We start from the raw sequence: 25,135 nt of genomic DNA, 5'->3' as shown, positions 1-25,135 counted from the left end.
ACCTATTAAATCATCCTCTTAGTTCCTAATCAGTGTCTAACTTCCAGAGGTGTACCATACAACATTTGACTGGCCAAGTGATCCGCTGATACAGCAGCGTTTGGTGAAACCAGAAGATCTATCTGAACAGGAGATGTCAAAGAAACTGCTGGAATATCACAGAAACTTGCCTGGGGTTTTCCAGATCTACCAAAAAGTTTTGAAATCGATCAATGCAGACCAGCCTTCCATGGATGTCCTCTCACAGGGTAAATATGTACCTTTATGGCACATCTGATAGTTGATAAACTCTTATTTGAAAGGTAGTTCCTAGCTGTTAGAGACAGTTTGTAGGATTAGGGTTAGTTAACACAGATAGCTCCCAGCTGAGTTGTGTTCTCTCTAGTACAGTGTTACGGCTGTTCCTGGTAATTATTTTACAAGACTAGAATAAGTGCAGATAACTGGAAAGTCTTAATTCCACAGTCCTGCCAAGGAACAGCTGACTCGGTAGAGCAAATGTCATGGTTATTTCTGCAAGAATCTCTTCTAAAAGGCTGCATTGTGGCTCAGCTGTTAATCTCCCAAAGGGCTAGTACCTTCCACAAGTCTGATAACAAGACGTAGGAGTAGTTCAAAGCCAGTAACATTTCATTTTTTAAAAGCTGCTTGTGCCGGTAGCTTTTCTGTTCAACAACTCTTGTTTGCCTTTGCTTGACTGTAATGCAATCTGACTTTTAATGTTAATTCTTCAAGAAGAGAATGAGGAAACTGCCAGAAAGACCAACTGATAATGTACTTTGTAGCTGTCAGTCTGTGGATGATCTGTTATATCCCAGTAATTTTGCATCTCAAAAAGGTCTTTTTTTAATAAGTGCTGCACTTTTAAGATAAACAAGTAGGAAGTTTATATTCTGAATTTACACATTAATTACCTCTAAATTACTTAATTAAATTTAAAAGTTCATATCATCATTCATAAAGAATTCATGCCTTGAATTGTAAATAAAAATGCAAGTGCCTGAATATTAATTATTATTAATTAATAATGTAGTGAGATAAATTGAAAACTGGAATGAAAAAATCCTCTCTAGATCTTTTTTTCTGCAGTGCATCAAGCAGCCAGATTTTTTTTTTAAAGAATAATTAGATGTGGAGACTGTCTAGGGGATCATTACTCCTAATTAACTTGGTTATTTACTGCAAATTAAGCATCATTTGTAAGCAGGGTGCTTTGCCTGTAATGTTTGTGCTTTTCAATACACTGGGTTATGGAAAATGTTCAGGATAACTAGAGCACTCCTTGGGTAGCTGATATTTGGTTTTTAGGAAGTTATGCAGCAAATACACTATTTTCTGTTACAATTTTCCAGTTTTTTTGTTAAGTGCTTTTATTGCTACATGTAGAGGTAAAAAAGAAAGAGAAGATCTCTCATCAATATTAGTATTATTATGGATTGTTTCATACAATTATAAAATTTTCTAAACTCTTAAACCTTAATGCAAGTACTGCTAACATATACTAGGATATGTGACATCAAATTCAATTGTACAGTGTAGTATCCCAGTACAGCTTGTGGCACTGGAAAAATAGATGTTTACAATCCCATGTGGTTGCAGTTTGAGTTAGTTTCTCAATACTTCAGGTCTGCTATCTAGAAATAGCAGGGCTGGAGTTTGCTGGAGATGCTTCTTTATTACAAAAGGATTTTGTAATGTTACAGAAGTGTCTAGCAGAGCGTCCTCAGCAAAAATGTTAGTTAGTATACAGCAATGTGTTAACAATGGTAGTTAAAATGCTCATCCTTATTATGTTCTCCCTCAATCCTTTTGTGTTTTTTTTTTAATATGGACTTATGATTCATACAAACATTAATGTATAAGCCTGTCCTATTTGTTAGACTAAAATACCATTTTATTACAAGGAATCTTTAGTCTAGAGAGCCTTTTATTTGAACTGAAGATGTCTGGGCGAACACTTGATTTTACCCGTTGGAATTACAGAGGAAATCAGAGCCTATGTAGGTGTGCCCATGCTGCTTTAATCATGGGTAATCATGGCAGTCAGGAGACGGTGGCATGAACTTTAGCCTTGTCATTTGAATCTGTGATTCCTGGAAAGCTTGCATAACTTGTGCTGAAGCTTGAGCTGCTCTCTTCACTAGTATTGTGAACCATAAAAGGGGCATGGGGAGTAGGAGTGTTTGGCTTTGTCCAAATACAATCCTAATTTGTCCTCACTGCCAAGCCATGTCTTCTTTTAACTTCTTGGTGATCTACCAGGTTCTCTTTTGAGATTGTAACAAAGTTCAGATCTCTGTAATACAGCAATGTTGATGATCTCATGTCCTGTGGTCTTTCCAAAGCTCTTACAATTTGTAGATTGACCTGAATGTAGTATTTCCTATGCAATACAAAATGTAGAAGAGTGAAGTTGGACAGAGAAGCTCAAATATCCTTCACATGTTATGCAAAAATGATGGACAAAAGAATAAAATTATACTTGGTTATGTGTTGTCAGTGCTGCATTGTCGTGACATCCTACGCTACAAGTCTATAATATTGTAATTAGGAATCTGTTAATCACACACACATAGCTGGATAAATGTCATATTAATTTAACATCCTGAGTTTTTACACTTAAATATTTGTTCAGAAACTGCAGAAAGTATTAAATGTAATTATATCCCTCTATAATTTGCATGGTAAAATTGTACCTATGAAGCAAAAATTACTTCTGCTAATGTGGTTTAACCCCAGCCAGCAACTAAGCACCATGCAGCCACTTGTTCACTTGCCCCCCACCCAGTGGGATGAGGGAGAGAATCAGGGGGCGGAAGGGGGGGGGGAGAGTAAAACTCATAAGTTGAGATAAGAACAGTTTAAAAGGACAGAAAGGAAGAAACTAATAATGATAATAATAACAATAATAAAATGACAATAAGAATAAAAGGATTGGAATATACAAAACAAGTGATACACAATGCAATTGCTCACCACTCGCCAGCCGATGCCCAGTTAGTTCCCGAGCAGCAGTCCGCCCCTGGCCCAGCCAATTCCCCCCCCAGTTTATATACTGGACATGATGTCAGATGGTATGGAATACCCCTTGGCCAGTTTGGGTCAGGTGTCCTGGCTGTGTCCGCTCCCAACTTCTTGTGCCCCTCCAGCCTTCTTGCTGGCTGGGCATGAGAAGCTGAAAAATCCTTGACTTAGTCTAAACACTACTGAGCAACAACTGAAAACATCAGTGTGTTATCAACATTCTTCTCATACTGAATCCAAAACCTAGCACTATACCAGCTACTAGAAAGAAAATTAACTCTATCCCAGCTGAAACCAGGACAGCTGAAAACAACATGGTAGAAGAGCAATTATTAATTGAATCTGCTCTTTAAAATGGTTTGACATCTACTGATGAAAGAAAGTATAGGAGTGTAATGATAGTAAAATTTCTAAAGTGCTTCTCAGTGTAAGTTACTGACATGACAGTTTTATCAGAGTCCTGATTTTGGTTGGAGTATCTAGATGTTTCAGTGATAAAATAAATGATGATCAACATGACAACCTTTTTTAAAGAAACAGAGAAGTTAATCAATGTAGTTTGTTTTTAAAAAAAAAATAGGATATAAACTGTATTTCTTGCTTTTTTCTCATGTCCTAGTTCTTACCTATGTCCAAACACGGCACCGATCTGCCGCCCCCTTTACACCACGGATTCTCTTTTGTGGACCCCCAGGCAGTGGGAAGAGCCTGCAGGCAGCACTAATAGCTCAGAAATACAGTGTTGTCAACAGTAAGTTCTCAGTAAATATGCACTTTGCTCAATTCCTCCTTTCTCTCTTTTTGATCATTTAGCTTCTGCTGTCTTACTTGCTCATAAAATTTCTCTGTTTGTCCATTACTATGAGTGTCAAATTTTTGAGGGAAGTGAAAAGTATTTTGATGAAGAAATATAAACCAGTAGAGCATATATTCTGTGACAAACCAGCTTTAACATTTCTTTAGTCATCATTTTTTATAGCCTTTGCATCAGTATTTTTCCGTGTGTTAGATTCCTGTAGTGCTCTGAATTCTTCTGCGGATCCATGGATCATGAGTAATGTCTTCGCAGTTTCAGCTGTCTGACCAAAATTGGGGCACTTTTAACATAGCATTTACTCTGAACTTTAATGAGGACTCAGGTTCTGTGCATCTGATATAATGTATTGGAAAAGGAAGCAATTATTTAAAAGTGCATTCTCTTTCTTTTGTAAAGGAGGCCCAGAAAATTCTATGTGAGGGTTGTTCATGGTTAGCATGCTAATGTTAAAAAGCCCTATAATATGAGTACACAGCTTGGTAATAGGATCAATGCAATATGTGTCCATGTTCTATAATGTCTTCTAATAGTGAAGTAGCCATAAATTATTTTAAACAAATGTCTGATATCTCTAAAATTTGCTGATTAGTCATATCCTCTTTGTTAAGTAAAATGCAAGTTTGTTTCATTAGTATTCTTTCAGTGTATACCAAATGAAAAAATCAGAATTAAGGAGGTAGTGATTTTATTATCTTTGGGAGATTCTTTAATTAGTGGAACTCACTCAGTTGTCTATAGTTTGCTAGTGTCTTCCCCGAACTCCTGGTGAAGTCAAAAGATTCCATTGAACCTGGATTTGGCTTTACATGTGAATAACAACATCAAGATCTGAGTGGTATTGTTTTCAGTTACAGGTTTAGTAGATCTGCTCAGAAGAGAAATAAATTTTTCAAGTTCAATCTTGAACCTTCAGAAAAAGCCGTATGCTTTCCATATAATCGTTCCAACTAATGGCTAGATTGCAGATTTTGTGCAGTTCCATTAAATGCACAGAAACAGCTATGGAACTATCTACCTATCAGTTTAGGGTTTTAGGTTTAGTATTTTTGTATTTTAAATCTTTATTATTATTTTAGTTTTTAAAAAAGAAAACATGAATATGACTAAAATGATATCTACTGAACTTGAAAAGGGTAAAATTAAATTATTTAAAAATCTATATTACAATACTGATAAGTACAAATAAAATTGATAGAATGTTTATGCTCTCAGTTATTTTAATATTGTTGTGTTTTATAATTTCATATTAAAAAGAAATATTTGTAGATTGATTCAAAGCTGTATTTTTGATAACTGTGTAATTGGCCTAATGCAAAATAAAATGAATGTGTTGAAGAAAATTAACTTGTTCTTGTGTTTCCTGAATTTTTTTTTTTTAAACTTTATTTCTAAAACTGCAAGTTTGATAGTGTTTTCATCTAGGTCAAAATTTGCATATTTTTTTTTAAGTAACTATTATATGAGAGAGTTGCAGCTCTTTTTACTAAATACCATTACCACTGCTTTACCCATATGTTGGATTTTATTTTAAGTATACTGTAAACCAAATATTAGAAGAATTAAGTATTTAAAACAGAGTCAGAACACTATCATTTTTCAGAATAGTATTCTGTGTATACGTAATTTCCAGTTAGGCCATTGGGACTGAAGCACAGGCTTAAAAATTTAATCCTATGTTTAAATAGTGTCATGAATTGGATTGAATTTAGGTGTGTACATATTAGTTGTCTTAAGTTGGGGTCTATGCCCTGAGTTTCTATTACGTTTTTACACCATTTATTGTGAATATGAATTTGCTTCTACAGGACAACTAAAGACTGTTGTCACTTAAACATTAAACTTCATCAACTTTGTCCAAGAAATGTTCCCGTTCTTACTTTTGTTTGCCAAACAGTGTGATTAACAGTGATAAAGTGGATGAAAGAGCTTGCTTCTTTTTCCACTAAAGTCAGTGCAGCTGTAGATGTTGGTGCTATTGATTTCAGAAGGGGTGGAATCAGCTTACGATTATTAATTGAAAGGTCATGCAATAATGTACAGAGTGACTGTTACCTAATATTAACCAAAACTGAGTTGAAACTAGGACTTGTGATGTTGTGTAACTTCTCCATGGCTTAGTTCCCTCTGTGTAAAATAAGGGTCAGGACAGTTGTATTTAACTCACGTGGGGCAGTAAGACTCAGTAACTTTGGTCAGAAAGTGCTATCCAAGCCCAAAGTAGCAGTGTTTCGTGTACAGCTGTCCTGACTAAAACTTTAAATCTGCATCTCCTGGTGCTCTGTCTATTTGAAGCCAATGATAACATTGCATTAGCACAGTTTTTTTAAATACAATTCTTACATGATCATTAAATGATCCAGGGAGTCACTTCCTTGAACTGCGTGTTATCCCGCACCTCCAGCAGTGCGGTTCAGATGCTGTTCAGCAGGTGTAACTTTATTCAGTAATTACAAGTTTATAAAAAGTGCAAACTGCTAGCAGTCCCTTGAGTTATTATTTCAGAAACATATCTGATTAATATCTTTCTCTCTATCTCTGTTTTTAATATGTTCTTTGCCAAATGTATTCTTTTTTATTCAGTATTCTCCCCTGCTCAGTCTCTGCTTTTTGCTCTGCTTGGCCAAAAAAAATAAATATCCTAACAACAAACCTCCAAAACCTATAACTTTTATTTTATTCAGTGACCTTATTCCAGTATGCAGCTTCTGGGGTTTTTTTCCTTTTCTTCATTGCTTCCTTTTTAAAATTTAACCTTGTGTCTTTTTTGTTCTTCCTTCCTGTTAGTTTGCTGCGGGCAACTGCTAAAGGAAGCTGTTGCAGACAAGACAAAACTTGGAGAACTCATTAAGCCTTATATTGACAATGGATACCCAGGTAGGGCACGTTGTTTTCTTATTACACTGTAGTTACAAATTTGTGGCAAAAAATAAATGGTGAATGAATGTTTCTTGGTCAGATTCTAATCTGAGTTACGTCAGAGTAATCTGGAATTTTATTAATTGCATTCATTACATGTGATTTGTAGCACTGCGTAACAGAGGCTAGATTTCTGAGATCTTCAATATCTTGAAAGCATATCATTAGTTCACTGTTCCAGTGAAATTCAGATTTCTCGTACACATTCCAAATTTGAATTCCATGTTTTCATCTCTAAATCAAAATCAGAATTCCGATATAGATGTATAATTATAAAATGTTTAAACTGTTATTTAAAGTATTGTGTTTCATTTTCTCTGCTTTCATATGTGGATTTTGACTTTTAGAATGCTACTGTAGATTCCTCTACTTTCACGCAAATATTTTAAACTTAAAAATAAAGTTTCTTTGCACTTCATTTCTATTAGCATTTTTGCTTGTAGGAGGGGACTGCCACAAAGAATATCTTAAGCATACTTTGCTTTTGGAAGGCTCTGCAGTGATTTCAGATAAATCATAAATACTGTAAGCTCCTTAGGGCAGCAGCTTAAACTTACATGTTTGTTAGTTGTCTTGCACAAGGATAGCTCTCTCTATGTAGTGGGTATTAAAAATCAGAAAAGATCTGTAGTTCTAAAGGATAAGTTGTATTTCAGTAGGGTGGAAGAATGTTTATTTTGCCAAATTACAATGGCCTGGAAGAGGAACTTTCAGTCCTGTTTCTGGCAACAGGCCAAATGGTTACCAACGATACAAATATAAGGAGACAATCTTGCTGAAGATTGAGAAATCTCGGTTAAGCTTCAGTATTAATGGAATTTTGAGCAAACCGCCCCTGAGCGAAGAGAAATCTTCATTGTCTTTTATTTTTGGCAAGGAAAGTCATTTGGTGAGGTGGAAAGCTTGAAAGTCCCCTTTTTTGCACAATAACTTAACTCTGAGACTGAATTACACAGATCTGAAACATGAGCCTGTAAAATTAACTGAGGTTCCCTTGATACCATACCAAGAGATTCAGTACTTTTCTAAGCATTTCAAAAAGACCTTTGGCAGCCTGCAGGTTTGGGTATCCTATCCCTCTGTCAGTCACTTTATCAAGCCACAAGGCAATACATTTTAACTCTAAACTTCATCTCTAGTGAATGGATTGCATTTATTCATAATACACTAACTCTGCTAGTTCAATGCATTAATTTTCTGTGGCAGCTACCATTTTGCTGGGACTAGGAGCTTATGTGGGAACCATGGGAATGAAAAGCATGAATCTCTACAGCCTGAAAGAGAGAAGCTGGGTCCCCTGTAACATAGACAGGGAGATCTAGGAGAGGATTTTCTGATTTAGAGATACTGCTAATCAGAATGGCCATTTAACTCAAAGGCAAGAGATCTTAGCATATCTTAATTGCAGCGTATCCTAGATCTTCATGTATGGAAATAACTTCTTTGTGGGTATAGTCTGATTGACCTGAATGTGGCTACTTGTGTATACAGTGTAACTCACATGTGGAGACCATTTTAAGCTCTGGGCCCATGTCTTTTTTGTGGTATCCATTAAATTCAGAAACTTACATGTATGCTCTTATTTCACTTTCTTCTCATCTCTGAAGTAGAGGACAGCCACTGTAAATACCTTGCTCTCTAAATTTTAGTTATGGCTGAGATGGGAGTTTGGATGATCTGTTTATTCAAAGACAGGTCCTTTAAAAGCTTTATTTACTAAAATGCTCTTTGTGTATTTTATAAACTTCATCTTAACCATTAAAGTTCCTTAAAGGAGATATCAAAAGCATTCCCAGTAGAGTAAAATAATTGCACAGATTGTAATTCTTAGCCAGTCCTAAAAATATGCACATCCTTCGTCCAAGGGAGCTGCTTTCATTTCAAGAAAATGAAATTGAAGTTGTAATTCCTTTCTTCCTCCAAATTAGAAATTATTTCAGGTTTAGATTAATTTTTTTTAATATAGCATGCAAGGATAAAGCTGTGCAATGCTTCTGAATGTTAATGGGAATCATAACTATATTTCTGTGCATTGTGCTAAAAAATTCTCCCTTAGTTTTTGCTTGTATGCACATATATTTTATTTGGTAGGACATACTACAAAATTAAGGGCTGAATAAAAATAAATATTATATAGCAATACCAGAAAAAATAAGTTCTGTCATTTTGCTAATCCTCCTCTCCCAGTGATAACAAAGAATGAATTTACATTAGTAAACACTAACAAGAATTCATTACTGCCCTCACAAGAGTCTTGGAGAAAATGAAATAACATAGTATACTGAAGAGGAAAGATGGGCAAAGAATCCTTGGTCTCTTGCTACAGATTTACTAACAGGTTAATATAATACAGAGGAAAGATTCTCATGCTATTACTGACTACATTAAGTTTCAAGAAAATCACATTTGAAAAGAGTTAGTTTAGTCAATAGCAGACTGTTATAACTGGAAAAGCAATTAGAACTTCAAAATTTTCCTTGCATTTCTAGTTATGTACTGAGTAAGCTTAGTTGTTCCTTTGGGCCAGGAATCATGCAAGTGATATTATCACAGAATACCCTGGAATGAAAGAAAAACCATGGGAAACATTGCGCTCAAATCATTACTAGTCAAAATGAAACTAGTGCCATAAAATCTTGAGAGCATGCCTCATTCTTAAAATGCTCACCCTCGGGACTGATCTCAGTGTCGTTTCCATTATTGTGGACACAACTGATGGCATACAATTAGTCATTTAAGATATGCCAACAGCGTATGTTGTGGTGTCATAAAAAAGCTCAAAACCCAGCTTATTCAAAGCTAACTCGTTATTGAGTTACTGAGGCTGTCCACTGTCTATTCTGTTCTAGTTCTGGTTGACTAACTCGGATCTCTTCTTGGTTTTAGGATTCACAAACATTCTCTGTATTGTTTTTTCCTGTACCACTGCTTCATGTATACAACATGTATTTCAAGAACAGCCCAGACAATTCTATTATTCACCCCAGAAGACAACTCGGTGCATTCCCGTTTTCTGTATTTTCCAGTGTTTGCTGTCTGGTAAAGACCTTATCTCCTGCTTTATCAAACTTCTCAATTTTGTATATGGTGATTTATTTTGCTTAATGAAGGTAGCATAGATATTTTTGAGCACATTAATTTTTTAATTCCCAGGACATTCTAGTCTACAGTTCGTGCACACTAGATATTGAAAAATGCATTTCCAGTGAAAAGTTCAGCAACGTGACTGCTTTCTGTCTGTCATAAACATATAGTTGTTCTTTGGACAACCAGTCTGAAATGCACAGACTTTTCCTTTAGGATATTGTGGTTTCCACTGGATATTGGGCAATTATTGCTAACTATACTCTGGGCAGAAAATTACCAGCATTGGAGTCTGAGACCAGTCTTCTGCTCACTGACTCCACTTAGTTTAAATCTTGGTCAATGATGCTAAATTTAGCATACACAGTTTGCTTGGGCAGCCTAGGAAGACTTCCACTTGGAGTAAGAGGTGGGCATAATGGCCAGAACTCTTCCATAGGCAGCAAGACAACTCACATAAATTCATTACGTTTGATTCCTTCTGAAATGTTGTGAAGAGAGTGGTCCTCTGCTTCTAGTAATTCAGGCTATGGACAAATGATGCATATGTAGATAGCCCGTTCGTAGACCCCACGGGCTTGATGAAGACCTTTATGCAGAATTTGTGTCCCCAGGTTGCTGTAATTCTGAGGAGGGCTAGACTGCCTTCTGGACCTGTCTCATTGAAAACATGGGCACACATTAATTCAAAGTTCCATCTGCAGGATCTATGTTCACAATTTTAAAGGTGTCTGTCAGAATTTGGTACCCTGGGAGAAAAAAAAAAAAATGCAGAAAGCATATCTGCTTCCCCCCCCTCAAATGTCCCTGGTGTTTGCCCCTTGAGATGTTTGCATTTTATTAATGAAAGTAGAGGTAGAAGCATTTTGGCATTGGGGGCATCACAAAAATAGGAAAGGTCATCAGTCAGTTGAAAAATTTCAGTGTGTTCAATTTTCCATGTTCTCATGGTGAAATAGTGTGGAGTGATCACTGCTAATTAATATATGTGTTTGCAAGGCTGCAATAAATGGAGCCATGAGAAGTGAGGTGACAGGAAAACAGCATGAATAGCAGGGGGAGGGGGGGAAACCATCCCAAACCAGTAAGATTCTGCTTTTCAGTTGGGAGAACTGCTATTAGTTTGAGTAATTGTTTTTTCCACCAAAATGGAGATTCAGGTGGTAAAGAGAGCTGATTCCTGGAAGACAGACAACATTGCACTGTTTGCAGCCTGTTAGAGTTGAACACACACAATCTGTGTTGTTTTTTCCCCTTCCTTTTTCTATTTTTTAAGTAGTAATATCTGAAGCTGTCCCCAAAGGCAGTCTGCATGTGGGGGGTAAAATCTGGAATTCCCTAATTTCTCCTATTTTCTAATAAAAACTATTACTGTACAAATGTAGATTTTTTTCCCCCCTTATTTTAAATTGGAATGGTTTTAAAGGGGTGCTTTTGGTGTAGCCTCTGAAAGTTGGGGTCCCCTGGTGATTGTGATCACAGTCTTACTGAAAGCACTTGGGGTTTTTTTTTTTGACATCGAATTAATATTCTCATCACTAAGTGTGAAGTACAGATTTGACAATAGAGCAGCTTCCTCTTTGTTAAAAACTTGCAAAGAGTTTCAGAGTTGAAAGGCTGAGTAAATCTTTATATCTGAGGAGGTAAGCTTAGTGTTATTTCTTGTTTTTAACAGCGCTGTACTGGCGAGCTGCAAGCTGTCTGAACATTGGAGAGAGACCCTTTGGGAGCTCCATTGGTTTTCAGCAAGTCTTTGCATGCAGTGTGTTTGTACTAGCTGAAGACAGCGCATGGCTCTCTAAATAATTTACAAGTTGATTAATAGACTCACATGGGTATAATTAGAAGAGGGAGAGACAGCAGCTACAGTAACGGGTACAGTGCTTGGGGGAACTAGAGACTTTATTTTTTTTAAAGAAACTTTCTAGGGTGCTGGGCGTTTGAAGATAAGTTGGGAAGAGCTCAGTGCCTCTTCTCTTTTGAAGTGGAAATAGGACAGTTTGAATCCGTCGAGTTTAATTTTTCACAAGCTTTAGGGGCCCTGCAGTGCAACTCCCTTTTTATTATTGAAAAAACTCTCCATTTTTCTTTCATTTTTCACACACATGCACACACATGCACGCATACACACACACACACAGAGCCCAAACAGTATCTAATAAACAAAATGATTTTCTACTCTAAGTTAGTTTTAAAACGATGCTATATGTTCACCTATATGTGCACCTCAATCACAAATATACTGTGTAAAGTTACAGAGATATTTATGAATACACCATACTTTAATTTATGCATTTTTAAGAAACCTTCACCTCTGTTTGACAATGCTTTTGAAGTAGCTCCGTTTTTCAAGTCAAACTTTTGACTTTTCCTCTGGGACTGCTACAAAGGTTTTTTTATGGAAAATAGGTAGCAGTCTTTTTTCCTACTAGGAGAAAATTGGTGGTCAAGAGAACAAAATAAAATTTAAATTTTTTTATTCCATTTTAGGTGTCCATATTTTAATAAAAGATGCAAGGTTGTAGAATAGAAAGTTTTACATGAAGGCATATAGGCAGTAAGTTGTCATCTTCTTTCCTGAATTTTACTTTTTTTATGTGTTGAATCACTACAATATGATAAATTAGAGTCCCTTTTTCCTTTATTTGAAAATCTAGAATATATTTTTCTTTATTCTACACAACATGCAATAATCAAAATTGGCATATCTGGCTAGCAGAGATATTTAGGGCTGAAGTAACACTTGGGAGACTCAGTCTACAAAGATATTTTTAAAGACCACCCCACTTAAGAGTAAAAACAAAACAAAACAAACCACCCCAAAAAGCCAACCCTGGAAGCCAGATCAGGCAAAATAAACATGATTTTATTTAAGAATCTAGTGCAGTTGTTTTCTGGAGCAATTATGATAATCAGTCAGTTAGTGGATATGGTCCTGCCTGTATAAATTTTGCCAGTCTTCTGGTTTTGCAGCAGTAGTCACCATTATTATTGTTCCTGGAGTATCAATAGTCCAATATTAGCATCATAGCTCACAGGGATAGTGCTGCTGGAGTCTGTGGGTTTGCATGAGGGAGTTAAAACGTATCAGGTGCCCACAGTTCCCAGTTTTGGTCAGCAGGCATCATCGTGCACCACCAAAGTGCCACAGACCCTCAGGGGTTTGAGTGAAGTTGTGGCCCTTGGCCGTACAGGGCCTCATGGTTGTCAGGGGCTTTTAAAGAGCAAAGCACAATATAAATGCTAAGTATTAATCTTTTGTATTTATTTTGATCTTTATTGCTGACAGTCATTCTTAAAAACTTAGAAAAGTGGCGTTTCCTTTCCCGCTACTGTTCTTGCAGCACTAGCTACTCAGCAAAGGGCTGCTGGCTTGAATTCTCTTCAATTTTCTGTTTGGAGTTTGGGATGGGGAAATCACATGAGGTTTTATAAGAAAACTGGAAGGAAAAGCATGTTGCATACTGGCAGCATCCCCTTTTATGGTCTTTAGAGTTCAACATCAAATTCTGGCTTTGGCTCTATTTCACTGGGTGTCATTCATACAGAATCAGGCTCCTGTATGAAACAGACTTTTTTAATGACAAGCAAAACATTTAATAGCTCTTGTGTATTGCTTTACATTTTTACATGTCCCTTTAATGTGGCCGGTAGGTGTCAGGAGGAGCGGCAAGGGGGGACACAGGACTGGGCGGCTTATCCCACTGTTGGGGATCTAGAGCGCGTGCTGGCACCAGGCATCGGTGGTAAGGGACAACAAATCCCTTAACGTCCTCTCTTCGCATCACATGGTGAAGCAGTATTTGGTATAGAAAGCCAAGATGTTTTTTACCATGTTTGTCAGGCAAAATTTATTATTTTTTTAATAGTATCACTGTCAAAAAGGGGTTTGTAAGCCAAATTCTGCCCTCTGACAAGCCCTGTGTTCTTCAGTAGAGCTGAACTAGTTTAGAAATAAGGGGGAAATAGGGAACTTGGTTGATAATGGAAATGATACCTTAGATGGGTTAGAACTGCGGTTGCTGTCTTGTGTCTAGCTGTATTCTCTCTGCAGAAGCTGAGGGAGTAAAAAGAAGTAGTGCAAGTATACATTCTGTTACTAGTTTTAGAATCTTTCAGGTTAGAGACATCTCTGTGTGGTAATTCAGAGTAGCTTTTGTCTTGCAGGTGGGTAAACTGAGGCAGAAAACCTAATTCAACTCGAGCCACGCCGCAGTCAGTGAGCAAGCGTGATTGGGAACCCAGGTGTGTGGATCTTGACCTCAGTGTCAGCCCACTAGATCATCCTGTGACTCACTGATAGCCTGTGCCATTAGGCAAATACACACAGACACTGACAACATTGCAGAGGCTATTTTTAGGGAAAAAAAGGCTTTTTGTGTTTGTATGCTGGATACTGGATTTGGATTGAATTTCCATTGCTCAATCTGAAGATGCCACTAACAGGTAAAGCAGTGTAAGGGTCGGAATCTTAGCTATTCACTAAATGTGATCAGATGTAGATTCTGGAATCTCTGGCTTGATAACTGTGAGGGAGAATCATGCATTCCTTTAACATGCATTTCTGAAGGTCTTAATTTATCATGTGTCATTTGATCAACGATTTGGGATCATACCTGCTTTAAAAATGTCATCACTTCCTCTTTAATGCAGCTAATTCCTACTTTACATTACTAAAAACCTCAAAAAAAAAAAAAAAAAGAGGTTCTAATATATTCCAAGAGGGAAAAATATTTAAAACGTGGAAATGAAATATTTTATCATATTATTTATTTTACTATATTGAAATAATTATTCCAATTCTTACAGGAAGCCATTCTCAGCAGTGCTGTATATGTAAAATGAGTGAGCGGAGACTGTCTTTCTGTGTAAATTTTCCATCTGATGAAATTACTAAGTGTTACGGTCCTTTGCAAACGCCATGTCAATATTGTTATTTGCGTTGTTGCCTCTTTAGTTGCCGGCTTCACATGAGCTTCAAAAAATCAGAACCGCTTTCAGCTTTTCCGTGACAGCCCGGCGGTGTCCCTAATTAAGGAGGACTAAGCAGGCTCTGGAGCGATCTCCGTTTCAGTGAATTACCGAGATTTCGGCGATTACAAGTCCCTGCCGCAGCCGGGCGGGTACCGGCTTGCCGCCGCCGCCGCCCCGCGCTGCCCGCCGCGCCCGGCAGGTGGCGGTAGAGAACAACCAACCGCAGCGGGGCCGAGCGGGGCCGAGCGGGGCCGAGCGGGGCCGAGCGGGGCCGAGCGGGGCCGAGCGGGGCCGAGCGGGGCCGAGCGGGGCCGAGCGGGGCCGACCTCCACCCGAGCCCGTGGCGAGGTCCCCTTCGCTTTGCCGGCTCGGAGCAAAACCGGGCGTTTTCCTCCCGCCGCCGCCCCCGTTTGCGTTGAAGACACACTTGGATTATTTTTTTTCTTAGTTGCAGTACGCAAAACGGGCTGTATGCTATGAAATGGAAAACCAGCCCGTTTTCACGAATCTGGTGTGTTGGCAGGGTTAAATTAAAATACCGATCAACCTACGTGATGGCGAATCGCTGTTAAATCATTCTCAAATACATTAAAGACAAATTGATAAAATCTCTGAGGACTTTAATGTGGGCAAGAAAATAGAATACTTCTCTGAAAGACCCAAATAAAATGATCCATTGTGAATAATCCAGAGTTTATAGAGCAATAAAATAAGCAAATCTCATGCTTTGCTAAATTTGGGATTGACAGGACAATCCAGGAAAGTAGCCTTTGGCAGTAGCTTATACTCTGGGCAAGATGTTAACTGTCAAGCACTGGGATCAAGCCTCAGGCATCTGAATTAACTGTGAAAGTCTTCAGACCCAGCTAAAAAAAAAAAAAAAATCTCCAAGAGAAGGATAAAGGGTAAATGGACAATACTGTCAAAAGGACCTTAAACTTTTTACAGCACAAAACTGACAGAATTTATATGCGCAAATACGTTTATGCTGTACTTAGAATCAAGGTTTTTATAGGTATGGAGAAGTGAGTCAATACCCTTCAAAAGTCTGTGTTAAAAAGAAATATATGGAGGAGGAATCAATTTAAATATGATAATTGTATAGCTTGGAGCACTGACAGCATTGAAGCTATTGGAGAATAGTGCCCTGTAATCTCTCAAGTAGTGTTTTTGCATTTCAGACTGTGCCTTTAATGTTCTGTTACTTTTGTCTTGAGCAGATGGTATGATTTTGTCAACTGATTGCCTGATACGGTTTTCTATTAGTCCTGCAGATCTAAGAGCTAATAGGCCACACTCCTATGAGTTTCATGAGGAAGTACTTTTCATGAGAAATACCTTATACTTGTGAAAACCTTTGAAGCTCTGGGAAGTAAATTTATTTTTTAAATGGTCTGCTGGAAGGTGCTGATTGACAACCCTGGAGATAGAAAATCTCTGGGTGTCCATGCAGCCGTTCCAGCATGAACAGCAGCACTTTAAGCCTCTGTTCCCTGTACCCCGCCTGATCATACTCTTGAATTGATTAGATCACTTCTTAGGTCCACAGCTGCTAATTCAGCTGTGTAGTCTAGACCATTAACATGGTCGAGACAGGCTGGGAGATAAAGGAGATATGGTGTGTGGTATTGATGTTAGGCAAGAATGTATGCATGAATGAATTACATTTCTATATGGAGCTGGTTGTGGCCTCATTCTGCCATGGATACAATTTCTGAGGTTCACCGTGACCTTGGTCCACAGCTATGTACAGTGCTCTCAGCACAGGGTATCACTGTAGCTCAGCAGCTCTGCAGCATTACTTCTGAGGGGTGAATTTTGCTCCTGTATCTTGATTTTTCGCCTTAATAGAGATGTGCTTCCACATTACCTAATCTCGATATCTCTCTGTAGCACACTGTAATTTTTACAAGAAACTTATCTTTGGACTTCTCTAATGATAAAGTAAAATCTCTCTAGAGTCTCATTCCCCCAACTTTCAGAGTTGGAAACTCACACAAGCTTATGTTGAAAAGGAATTGATTATTCAAAGCTCTTGTGCTTCATAATCTACTTAAAGCATGTAGATTGACTGTCTCATCAGAAAAGCTCTAAATTTTACTTTGCTATATAGCCCGCTGGGTCATGTGCTTAAGGCCAGGAGACCCCTGGCTAGTTACTTACAGACTGTGTGCCCCTCCAATTACGGGTTATTAATTTGCCTTACATTCAAGAGACAGTTCCACATGAGTGAAAAGGAATACCATACTGCAGAGTTCTTCATTACCTACTCTGTCTGTACCACAGCAAATAAGAATAATACTGATTTCTTTCTTCCTTTTTTCTCCTTTTTTTTTTTTTCCCCCTGGTCTGTGGAAGATGTTTTACAGTTTTAATGCAGCTGTTTTAAGTGTGACTGTTCCTGTTCAAGGGCAGCTGATGTACTTTGTAATGCCATTGAACAGCCAACAAGCTATGTTCCCCTATTGTGTTGAAGTGATAGGTATGTTTGCTAATCAAGAGGAGAGCAGAGCTTGCTGTCTGACTTGTTTATGTTTTATTTCTCACCATCAAGCTTTAGAGGGAGGCACAGAAAATATGTAAGCATCTATATTATTCAGTGATGCATATATGTACATGAGTGTACAAACAATCTAAAGTGTATTGCTGATATCTTCTAGTCAGTCATTGCTGAAATTAGCAAGATGTCAGGGTTACTACATATCTGCAGCATTACTCAAAAAAACCCAAACCTGGCATGCCATTAGATAAATTGTTAATTAATTGTCACTGCATCTTGTTAGATTTTTTTTTTCTCTTGTGATTGCTTCAGATTTGTTCAAAGTAGAGGATTTCAATCATCAGGATTCACAGAAGGCCTATGGGAAGAGATCAGTTCGAGCAGATGCTGCCTGGTTCCCATCACAATTGCTTTTTATTTTTCTTGTGGGCTGTAGTGTTTCTCCTTCCCATATGCAGGGTGGAAGCAATTTGGCCCCTGGAGCTGGAGAATCTCCTATGATCTGCTGGAAGCTCAATGGCACAGTATACCCACTTAGTTCTCTGTGCCATTCCTGGGGCTTTCAGCCTCTGCCCTGATTCCCTGTTCATCTCACAGGGATGTCAGCTCCAGCAGAATCCTACCTTAGTGTAGTTTTACTCTTGGGTTTGTAGGTTTCATTCAAATCCTTTGCAAAACTCTCTTTAAGCATACTGAAAATGTTTCAAAAAACCCATGTAATTCGGCACCTTTGTAAATCCATGTTAATGATTCCAGTAGGAATTATGATAAAATAACATGCATCAAGACAGAAAGTTTAGTGCTGCAACCAGAAATTCAAGACTACCAGGAAAATTCCACTGGTGTCTGTATGGAATATGTTTTGGGGAAAGAGAAGGTGGGACTTTTTTTTCTTTCTTCCTACCAGGATGTCTTGGTTTTGTATTAGTTTTTGTAACCTGGAGGGTAGGGAGAACTGCCCTGCAAAGAGCCCTGAAACTCCTCTGTTATCCCCTCTATGCCTGCATGCAGCTCAGGTCTTAGATAGATAAGTGTTATCTGTCTAATAACATTTCTGCCTGCTGCTGCACTATTGTATAGTTAATTTGATGAATCCCGTTTTTGACAGAATGCCTAGTTTTGCATTGTCATTTTGCTTTCTGTCAAGTGTCTGGTTTTATTCCATTCCTTTTTTCCTTTAGCAGATGGAGAATATTGCTCTCCTTAACTTGTTTTTTTATAATGTGAAGTGGGTATCCTCAATTAATACACTAATCTGTTTTCTAATTAATTCCCTGTGGTTTTCCTCCCTTTTTGCTGGTACATTGAATCCTGAGTGCAGTTCTGTAAACTCAGTAATTTGATTATTTAAAGGAGAAGTAATGAATTTCATGACAAAGGTGTAAGTCTTTAGGAAATGTTAAATTTCAGGAAGCAAATGGGTTCTCTTATTGCGGTTTAAAACCTGCTTGTACCCAGCCTATAAACGTGCACTGATAATAATACACTCTACTAAAATACAGGCACATTCCTATCAGCTAGTCCTAAAGCGAATTGCATTGTTAGAAATCTGACGCATATGCTCTTCTACAAGCACTTGTTGTTGTATTTTTGTATGCAGATGCGATGGCAGGGTGAGTATCAAAACATCAACGTTCCATGATGTGGATTTATGTAGCATTTTTTATCGCTTGTTTCCAGTAGAGGCAACAGTGTATTAGACATACTGTACAAATAAAGAGAAGGGACTTTCATTGCTTCTTGAAAATTGTTTTGGCTGCTTCTTTGGGAAGTAGCTTGAGGTGATTTTGCTGGCCTTTCTTGGGGGTTATTTGACACTAAGCCCAACACATTGCAAGAGTGCTTGGAAAATTTATAGTCACTCTTGTTGAATCTAATCATTTAATTCTTCTGTAAAAAAAAAAAAAATTACATGATACATAACTTTAAGTATCTTGATTGAAATACTTTACTTAATGAAGGCTATAGTGAAAATATGCAGGATACCTCCTTACCACTGTGTCCCATTAAATAGAATTTTTAAAGCTGCATAGTAATTGTAATCCCAGTCAGCATCTTGCTGATGTTCTCTCTTGCCCTAAAGAAAAATAATAATAGAGCAAAGAGAACTTTTATCTCTAAAATTAGGGAGTCATCAATGCAGTAATTACAGTAGTTGAAATACATTTTGGAAATTTATTTCCAGTTATAAAAGCTTCAAGCCTTTGCGCAAATTGGAGAAATATCGCATCTAGCCTGCTGTGGCTGAACCATTATCATCTGCTAAGCTAAATACAGAATGCCACAGAAATTTCTTTCCTGTTTTAGGATTTCTTTTACACAACTCAGGTCATTATTTTTGCATTTTGATAAGATTGTGTCACACACTTCATTGTGACATCAGCCCAGTATGGCTGAGAGAAAAAGTACAGTGCAAAATTATGTAGGCATCAGTTTTTACCAAATACTTTGCTTTAGTCCTACAGTTCCTTGTGAGCTTGGGGGTTCCATAACAGCACAGTAAATATGCAAAAGTCAACAGTAACTCCTCTCTCCAAAATCTATCAATCATAAACAGGAATAACTCTTTGTGTTTTAGCTCCTGTAGCAGTCTAACCAGAAAAAGTGGTGTGTATCCTCCTTAATTGCAGACTCAGCATACAAAATAAATGTCATCTTTTTAATCCTTTGCAGTCCCAGACAACCTTGTTATGAAGATCCTGGCAAAACGCCTAAACGCACTAGACTGCATGACCAATGGTTGGGTGCTTTATGGCTTCCCAAGAGACATAGAGCAGGGAGAACAGCTGCAAAAATCACATATTATTCCAAACAGGTAAGATATAAATTTAGCAATCACAACATTACATAGATGAAAAATCTGTTTATGGAAAGATACAGGTCTCTATTGACATTGTATAGGCTATTGCATCTTATATATTTATTCCTTCCCTAGCTAGAAAAAGGGTCTTGCTCATGGAGAGTAGGAAATAGCGCATTGGCCTTACAAATCCTCCAGATGGCCAAACTGTGGGAGTGAGAAGAGGTTTGTTCTTCTGGTTATTTGTTTGAGTTGCCTCTAAAGGAAAACCATAAGAAATGGATTAAAGTTTGGATTATATCAGAAGGTGTATTTTATTTGCAGCAGGAGTGGGGATCTACATCTTCTTTCTTTAGCATCGGCATAATATTATGGAAATATATTAGTATTGCGAGGAGCTCGTTATGAGACTTTTGGGTTTTGTGAAATAATTAAAAACAACATGAGAATTATATTTTATTTGAGCTATAATGAAGTGTTCAGAAATGTAATATAAGAGAAATGAGCATCAAAAGAGAACTGTTATGACTGCCAAGCAAATAAAATGGAGTTATTCTTTACAGCTGGTCCAAGGGTGGTGAAGGTTTGAAATGCTGGTGTACTCATCAAAGCTGAGAGGCTTCTCCATTCCCCTCCAGGGGTTCCTGGTTCACTCAATACCACTGGCTGACACAGTGGCCATTCCAAAGGCATACATTGGAAATGTGTATTCTTTATGCTTCCAGGAAGCTTATTCTTATCTAAAAACTAGTTGTGGAAAAGGTGTATTACCCATGTAATTGTTTAAGTTGGCAAAGTTACTCTTCGTATGTCTTCTGTGTGGCTGCCCTCAATCTCATCCCTACTCCCTATCCAGGATATAGTGGAAAGATGTAAAAGGGTAAGACTGAGTTGGAGAGAGAAAAAAGGAGAGTGAAAACGGAGGGAGCTAGCAGTCATGCTACCAAGGTTTAAAAATGAAAGTATGTGAAAACAGCAGTAGGTTTATTTATTAAAAGTAAGACAAAATACATCTTAAACAGGAATCCATGAAAAAAGGGAGAAAGAATCTTGAAACTTATGCTAGATTCAGTTAAATAACATTTCCCATGGATTATTCTTCATGTACATTTAGAATGTAGGTCCTGAATCCCTAAACATGTATCTGAGTACCTGACATCAGTGCGAATACTCAAGTGTGTGCCATGTGCTCCTTTACAGTATCGAGACCTCATCAAGTGAGGAAGAACAACTCATTATAAAATTGTATGTGTGGAAATTTGGCACTGATCCATTTGCTTAGCTTCCATTTTCTTTTAAGAGCTCTGCACATTCATATCCGAGTTAAGAATTTGGCCCCTACTATTTTATGCAGGGGTTGAAGTAAGGGACAAAAATAGACATCATGCTACCTGATTGATTTTGGAGCTGATATTTTCCATGAAACTGAAGTAGTACGTATATAAGGGAGAAAGGGTGATTATAAACAAAAGGACATATTGCAGCATAGGATAGCAGGGCAGTAATTCAGTTTCAGTTGTGATGCTAGTTATAAAACACTATCTGCAGAGGTGGTGTTTCTGACATCAGGAGAAAAACCTGATAGAATTATAGCCTTGAAATCAATCTGGGAATAGGATGCAGAAATCTATAAATCAGACACAGAACAATCTACAAAGTCTCATTTTTAGGAGGGCTCTGTTGATGAAATTAGATTAAAATAAATTTACATATATATCAAGTTTATTATTAAAATCTAGTCACATCAGTAAACAAAATTATTTGTGAAAGAGTATGTTACTCTGTGTTTTGAACTCAAAGTAGACCTCTTTGGCTGATCAGAACACAGAGTTATTGTCTGCTTGTCAAGTCACAAATCTATTCCTTAGAGCTAATAAATGGTTAGTGTTCAAATACTATGTTTTATCTGACTCCCACCTCATAAAGCTAGTACACATAATACTAAATTATACAGCATTGAGCAGGATCAGTCTCCTGACTCCTCCATCTTATGGAAAGAAAAACAAACCTAGTAATTGATGGTAGAAAAGAAGGAAAATAAAGTTATTTGAAAACAAACAAAATGGGCTATAAAGTTTGTTAAAATGTAATAATAAAAAAACTCATACAGCATCAGCCACTGCATCCGAAGAACTGCCCTGGAACAAAAAGGAAAATAATTCATTTTCCACTGAAAAAGTAAGGTACAGGGTTTTCTTTAAATTAGAATTTGCAGTAGAGCAAAGCCTTGCTTACAGACTGGTACAGGAAAACCTGCTGGTATCAGACAAAACCTGTCTACCAAAGAACTGCTCTTCCTGTACTCAGAGAAGACATGTATTGCTTTCTATGTTCCTCCCTATGAAGCAGTTACTGCTTAAGTGGACAGGATCCTAATCGTATTGAACTGTGGCAGCCTTTAGGGCAAATAAGAAGCTGAATCTATTAGTGGTCTCTCAGCTATCTAGTAAAAGAACACCATTAACCACTTAGTGCCTACGGTAAGTGGGAATCCAAATACAATTACAGGGTGGCATCTGAAGCTCAGAACTACTAACGCAAAGGACTGAATTCAGTTCTTCATCCAAATGAATGTAGATAGGTATTTTAGCTTTTTTTATTGTTAATGCTTGAGCAACAATAAGAAATATATAGTATAGCCATGGATAGTTATAATATACTGAAACCTCTATTTCATACCTACCAAACTATTTCTTATCCCTTTCTGCTCTCTCCCAAACTTAAAGTTAAAATAAGATTCAGCAGCAACAGTGTCATCTGTTATATATCTCTTGCCATTAGCTTCAGCTGGTTCATGACCAGCTGTCTGCTGGTTCTAGGCCAGTTTAAGGCAATCAGCATTTTAAGGATTCCCTGAGCCAGGGGTCATCTGGACAACTGTCTAATAGCCCATTTTCCTTGACTTTATACTCTCTTTTTCAACACTGTACTTTTGGCCTGCACCAAATCATGTGGAAAGGAGTTTCACTTTTTCACTGGGTGTCATATGAAAATACTTCACAGTGTTTTTTCCAGGTTCCTTTCTTCTATTGAGAAACAGTTGTAAGTGTTCCCTGTTCATGTCTCCTAACACTCCTGATTTTATAAGCCTCTTGTGTATGCCTGTTCAGTCATCTCTTTCCCAGGCAAAGAACCATGGTCTGTTTATCCTTTCCTTTACTAGAAGTCATTTCACTCTTCTGATCATCCTGTCTCTCCCTGTTCTCTACCTTCTCTAGTCATTCTAGCTGTTTCTTTGCTGAGATGGGACAACCAGAACTGCATTCAGTTTTGAGGGTAGCACTGTGTACTAGATGTATGTATATATTAGCATAAACATTTTTTATTTTGATCTTAACTCCATTACTCATAATTGCTGGTATTCTGTTTGATGTTATTGTGATAGATTTTGGAAGAATGTCTTGTGTGGGTAGGCTATGATAGCGATACAGTGTCTCTTTCATTGAAAATATCCTGAAAAATCACCAACTGTCACAAATCTCAACCGAGTATGTACAAACTCAGTAAGGAGGCTAAAGACCCTTTAACTCAAGATCTCTCTACTTAAAATTGTAGCCAAGTTTGCATTAAGAGTTCTCCTCAAGCCATAAAGCAAGCCCTTCCATCTGTGCCAATGGTCTCTGCTGCTAAGTGCATCCTGGGATTCCCAGTTCCTTTGTTCCATCATTTCCTTTGGTTTTTTTCCATCTGATCTGAATCCACGGTCAATTATTTTACATTTCAGTATTGATTAATTATATTACAGTAGTATGTACAAACAATACAAGTAGGCAGACAAAGCTGGGCAGGGGAGGGATGAACTTGAGGATTGACCTAACAATACATATATAATACATTTCAAATACCCATTTTTCCAATATTAAAGTTTTTTCTTTCCCAGTAGAGAAAATAAACAGCACTAGCTCCTCCAGTGCAAGTTTTCCAGCAGTGTTTTATTTGGTCTTCAAAATGATGTGGCTGTATCCCTGATTATGTCATCTTTTTAAGTAATATATTTAAAGCTTCTTTTTCATCACACTACTAAGAACCAGTATTCAAACAGTTTAGGATAATGAATTTCCTAATTTCTAAGGTAGAATCTGTGAATATGTTGAGAAGGGAAAAATCAGAATGGAAAAAAAGATGATTTTTTTTTTAAACTATTTGGTCTTTACATGGGGCTTTCATATTTCTGCAGCTGATCCCAATGTGGATTAGGGATAATAAACAGCCTATTAATGGAGGCCTGAACTAGGAAATGGAGTTTGAATCAGCAGCAAAATTCAATGGCTGGCAAAGGTTAATAACTCCATTACTATCAGCTCTATTTTTTAGCCGTTTGAAGAGCTAGGTGTTAGCCTTATCTTACTCCTCATTAATTGAGCTAATAGAACCCCAGTGACCCTACCATGCTGCCATTATCTGAGAGTTTACCAGACATGGACTGGAATACTTATCGTTGAATATGTAGTCCTCAGATTCATTTCTACATCAGAGATATTTTTGTTAAGGATTGGCTGTCTTCAGGTTTCTTTTTGTCTTTTCATTTCCTTGCTGCCTTCTGTAACAGCTACATATTTGGAAATTAAATGTAAATGACTTAATTAAAATCCTATCAAGGAACAAGCTAAGTCCCAAAATAGTTGCATCAAGGAAACATAATAGTGATTGAATTATTCAAACATGGAAAAATCTTACAGGGCATTTTTAAAACTTTGGCCTAATTTAAATGATGGAAATTGTGTATTTATAATAGATGTGGTTTTAATTGATGGTGTAAAAAAATCTGATGAGTAACAAAGAAGAAATATTATAATTATATCTTCTTATTTTCTCATTTTCAAGGGAAAAAAAAAAACAGAAAAATGATGTGGTTATCAAGGTACTAAATCAGTACAATAAAATTTGCCTGCACCAGGGAGAGAAACAGTAGGAAAAGTCCAAGTGACCTATGCAGGATTTGGCTTAATTTATAAAGCAAGTAGTAAAAACAATAGACAGACCAACTCTCTGTTTTAATCATTCTCATTTTTTGTCTCTT

The 25,135-nt window shown here is 37.4% G+C and overlaps 1 protein-coding gene across 7 annotated transcripts in view; it reads left to right on the top strand.

Moving 5' to 3' along the window:
* The window catches only part of AK8 (adenylate kinase 8), an 84,362-nt gene that overhangs the window by 35,410 nt on the left and 23,817 nt on the right, over positions 1-25,135 (top strand). For all 7 annotated transcript variants that reach the window (XM_075055630.1, XM_075055628.1, XM_075055627.1 and 4 more), the window contains 4 exons: positions 48-248; positions 3,644-3,775; positions 6,626-6,715; positions 19,989-20,130. In XM_075055630.1, the coding sequence (XP_074911731.1) occupies positions 48-248; positions 3,644-3,775; positions 6,626-6,715; positions 19,989-20,130 (565 nt within the window). The remainder of the gene's footprint in view (positions 1-47; positions 249-3,643; positions 3,776-6,625; positions 6,716-19,988; positions 20,131-25,135) is intronic.

The sequence above is a fragment of the Buteo buteo genome, chromosome 23 (assembly GCF_964188355.1).
Source record: "Buteo buteo chromosome 23, bButBut1.hap1.1, whole genome shotgun sequence".
Lineage (NCBI taxonomy): Eukaryota > Metazoa > Chordata > Aves > Accipitriformes > Accipitridae > Buteo > Buteo buteo.
Note: the sequence above shows the minus strand (reverse complement) of the source record. Positions and strands in the feature narration are given on the sequence as shown.